Raw genomic sequence first — 4,601 nt, forward strand, 5'->3', positions numbered from 1 at the left:
CCCAGGCCCGCCCGCCCCCGAGCTCGTTCTTCCGCTCCATTACAACTTCACACCGCTACGCTCGGCTCCTTGACAGGCCGTTTGTGTTGAAAAATGCCAGCGGACGATTTTTTTTTCACCCTGGAATGAGAGAAAGGGAGAGCGATGGTCCTCGTGGTCCGCGCCGAAGGGCCGGGGCCGAGCCCCTCGGCCGAGCCCCTCGCCAAGGCCTGCTCTCTCGAGGATGGTTCCACGTATGAGACCATGAAGATTTCCTGTTGACGCTTTGTCAAACACTTCTATAAAACGAGAAGAGCACGGTAAAAGATGTCCCTTGTTGCCCAAGAACCCATGAAAGAATCCAAGGAACAGTTTCCACCGTGGGCATGAAACTAAATTAGTCCTCCACCCACCTAAGCAGCCTCCATTATTCCTGCTCTCTCAGAAGCCTGAGCTGATCTTGGCCAAAGAGACGCTTTTGCCTCTGAGGCATGTGCTCTGCGTCGGAGCCTGATAAACGACATTTCCCATTTTCCTTCTGTCGAGCCCTCTGTAGTTTTCCGTCCCGGGCGACGTGGGCTGGACGAATATGTGTCCCCTGCTGTCAGTCCGCCTGGTTCTCTCATATTTTTAACTAAGTTCAGCTTCAAATGTGGTACTGCTCCAATATTGTTCAGTTTGCACCAAAAGTCATACACCGTCCACACACAAAAAGTTATAAGTAAACAGTGTGAAGTAATTGCCCTACATCATGAAAGCGTGTAAGAACGAGCGATTTTTGTAGTTTCCGGGATCACTTTTTTCACCAGTGATTTTATCCTCAGGCTGAGTGTAATTCAAATCATTCGTCTTCAACTTATTGCGTATTGGCTCGCAACGACGTCAAGATGAAAAGAGCTCCCTCGCTTTGCAGCTACTGGAAAAACTCATGTGACATGTGTCACATTACAAGCGTGATATCCTTAGCATGTCGCATGTGTGGTGTGACCGTTTTGGACACGTTTGTGGTGTGACCTTCTCTGCTAGACGAATGTCTTCTTCTCCGTCGCGTCGCCTGTTCCGCTGTACACTGCTGTTGCCTTTCAGATGCGCATGAGCAAGCGCCTGGGCGTGATCTCCCTGGGCCAGGGACAGGGCCCGCGCGCGGAGCGGATGCTGCTGCAGGCCGTGGAAGAGGGCTCGTGGGTCTTCTTTCAGGTGAGTGTAATATCACCTGCCACCGGCTGGGCCTACTCGCCAAAGGAAACTGAAGTGGATGATTAGATTAAAGATTCCCTTTGACCGGAGTTGCCTTATTTTTAATCGGTCTTCGATGGGGCATTAAAATTGGTACCACTGTTTACTTTTTCTTTTATCTTTACTAAAAGCGAAATACCGAAAGTAGTTGCTTGTGGAGGTCAATCATTCCGCAATTCGAGTTTCTTCCTCCCAGGGAAAATAATCACACTTGTTAAATTATTGCACTCTACACTTTGGACTCAACGTTCGAACGCGAGCGTCGTTGGGTTGACTGTGTAAGTGGGCCAGGGTTCTCTGATCTGGGCTGGCCCAGCTGCTCCCCCCGTTCCTCTCCGGTGCGTAGAATCAGCGCGATAGCTCTGTCGGCTGCACGTCATGCCAAAGCCGACATCCATATATCCTTGCGCCTCCACCCCCCGCCCGGCTGCCGCGTCAAGCTGTCGCCCCACCGCCGCGCTGCCCGGGAGCCCCTGCCACCGCCGAGATAGGCCACGCGGTGGCGGCCTGCGCGGGGCGGGAGGCCCACCCGGGCCATTGCAGGCGCTCAATGGGACCGCCCCAGGCGTACTTCGCTATTAATTCAAGCGTTCCCGGATTTTCCCGTTTTCAACCGATGCCGCCCTTGAGACTAATCACAAGTGGCTCTTGATTTTCTCTGATTGTGAAAAAAAAATCTTTTTCTGTCTTTTCCTTGACTTTTCTTTTACCTTTTCCTGTGTTTTGTTTTCTTTTCGGCGGGTTGTAGACTTATTTGTTTCATTTGCGCACAGAACTGTCACCTGGCGCCCAGCTGGATGCCCCGCCTGGAGCAGCTGCTCGAGGGCGTGACGGAGGACACGGCGCACCGGGACTTTCGCATCTGGCTCACGTCGACGCCTAGCCCGGCCTTCCCCGTGGCCATCCTCCAGGCCTCGTCGAAGATGACGGTCGAGCCCCCTCGGGGAGTCAAGGTAATGATAGTGAGGAGAGGGGCCCCGCCCGGCCCCGCCTTCGCTTTGCATGTAGCGGGCACACACTTTGCCAAATTTACGCGCTAATTTCACTCTTGCTCGCCTCTTTCCGCGAACCGAACATGTTAACAAAGTTAGGCCTGCCTTTGAAAGATGCCGCTTTTCCTCAGTTTGCAATGCAATATGCACGCCGCTCCCCCTTCGCTTTTCCTCGTCTAAGTGCACCGTTTTTCCGGTCTATGCAGAGGCTGACATGTTGTCATCTCGATGTGAACCTCCTCAATTTAAAATAGGGGTAGGGCGCCCTCCCCAATAAACAGCAATATCACTGCCAGCCCATAACCACCCACAACCACTCTTCCCCTCCCTCCCGTACTCTCCTGCTTCCACTTTCCGATAATATTGTGTCTTGATGGATGGATCTAGTAAATGGAATTCATTTTGAGAGCTTATTACAAATCCTCTTTGCCGAGCAGACAGCGTATGAACCGCTCTCTCTTCCTGAGATCCGCACACTGAGAAATTCTTTTAAGGCTTACAGGAGATTTTCCCATGCTGTGTGTTGCAAAAATTACAACTTAAAATTGAAAATAGAATATCGACTTGGAATTTATTGACAAGCCAGAATGAGGTATCGAAAATTTTGCAACATATTTCTGTAAATCGTACTTACAAAATATTGTGAAATTACAAAGACGTCTCCCACAAACAATGCAAAGCTGCTTCCGCCACGTGCGTGTTGCCTGCCCTTTTCAACAGCCCCCGCTGCGATGATGTTGATTGATTTACAGGCCAACTTGCAGCGCGCTTTCATGAGTCAACTCGGCGCATTCGAGGACTTCTTCAACTCGGAGCATTCCAAAGCTCTGCCGTTCCGCCGGCTCGCCCTGTCCCTCACGCTGTTCCACGCCATCGTCCTGGAGAGGCGAAAGTTTGGCGCCTTGGGCTTCAACATCCCGTACGAGTTCACCGAGGGAGACTTGCGCATCTGCCTGTCGCAGCTGCGCATGTTTCTGCTCGAGTACCACGACGTGCCCGTCAAGGTGGGTAAAAGTAGTGGTGGCCGCGCTGGGTTTTTGGCCATATTAATATTGTGGTGACTGATTTATAATTCACACGCGGACCCGCACGTTTCCCGGTACACAAATCTCTCGCCCGCTGCTGCGCTCGGGTTGGACTGGCTTTGCCTGGCATCCTCTTCATACTCACGCTTCTAATCCCCCGTCTGTTGATGACTCTTCCTCTAAAAACAACTCTACCTCCCGGAGGAGAGGAGCAGCGTCGCGGAAATTTGTCTCGCCTCGCCCCCCCCCCTCTTTCTCCCCCGGATTCCATGCGTCAATGTTTTCCGCGAATCGGAATATCGCTCAGCAGACAATAACACTTGCGGGGGTTTCTTCGGCAGCGGACGAAGCAAGAAGCAACTTGTTCCCACCGGCGTCACCGGCGAAAACACATAAACGCGATTCCGAGAAGGGGACAAAAAAAACAACAGTTGAGCGTCTCTAGCTTTTGTGCGACACGGGGGCCTCAGAAGTCTCCGCCGCCTTGACGCCGTTCTGTGTACACGCGCGCCCCTTTGGCGACCGCGCGCCGCCGGGCGACCAACTGCAAATGGCATATGCCAAGCGCGTAAACAGCAGCCTAGCGGGGGGAGAAAAAAAAGCGCTCAGCCGACAAATAAACACCCACCACAGAGACGCGTGCTGACGCGGTGGCAAGCGGGTGGGAACCGAATGGGCCGTCACGGCTGTGGGAGGTCCCGCCCGCCCGGCCCTCGGGGCTCCCCGGCTGCTGTGATAGCATCGGCCACCGGCCCCGCGAGGCGTGACTGGCGTGACGAGCAAACGTGACGGGCGGCGCCTCGTGGGAATTATTCGTGACGAGCGCGCGCGGGGCGCGTTTGTTTTGCGGCGGCAGCCGGTAGCAACTCCCTACGCCGGGCTGACGCACTGTGTCGCGGCCACGCCGCTGGGCCTGTCCGGGTCGCCGGCGGCCCGTGTTGCAGCCATCTTTTCTATCTGTCGATGGATCCAATTTTCAATGCACGGACAAGGCCGGGCCTGGTCCCCGGCCCGGAGCACCATATTTCGTAGAAATTTGTCTCTCGCGAAATACTGTACGTACAGCCTTCAAACATGCCGTAAAACGTCTATGAAACAGTCGCACTTCTTATTTTTATGAACACTTTTGCCACCTGAAAGGTGTTAAGATTGATAAAATTCACAATTCGTCGTGCAACTCGAACTTCCTTTCCGCTAGATTTTTCTTACCGTGGGGCCTGTCCAAACCGCTTGACGAGCCGCTCAAACAAATGTTTAGAACCGACGTAACAAAGCGAACAAAGCGGGTGGTGCGTGTGCTTTGGGTGCTCTGTCAACTCAAATGTGTACATAGTACACATTAAAGAAAGTGTACATGGCATGTATGCTT

At 53.2% G+C, this 4,601-nt stretch overlaps 1 protein-coding gene across 1 annotated transcript in view; it reads left to right on the forward strand.

Moving 5' to 3' along the window:
* LOC127750655 (dynein axonemal heavy chain 1-like) overlaps nucleotides 1-3,323 on the forward strand; it is a 16,408-nt gene extending 13,085 nt beyond the window's left edge. Inside the window, exons 3-5 of the mRNA XM_052272858.1 lie at nucleotides 1,066-1,176; nucleotides 1,989-2,168; nucleotides 2,960-3,323. Coding sequence (XP_052128818.1) covers nucleotides 1,066-1,176; nucleotides 1,989-2,168; nucleotides 2,960-3,268 — 600 coding nt within the window. The 3' untranslated portion in view covers nucleotides 3,269-3,323. The remainder of the gene's footprint in view (nucleotides 1-1,065; nucleotides 1,177-1,988; nucleotides 2,169-2,959) is intronic.
* Nucleotides 3,324-4,601: the final 1,278 nt, after the last annotated feature.

This window comes from Frankliniella occidentalis, unplaced genomic scaffold (genome assembly GCF_000697945.3).
Source record: "Frankliniella occidentalis isolate FOCC.00 unplaced genomic scaffold, Focc_3.1 Scaffold227, whole genome shotgun sequence".
Classification (NCBI taxonomy): domain Eukaryota; kingdom Metazoa; phylum Arthropoda; class Insecta; order Thysanoptera; family Thripidae; genus Frankliniella; species Frankliniella occidentalis.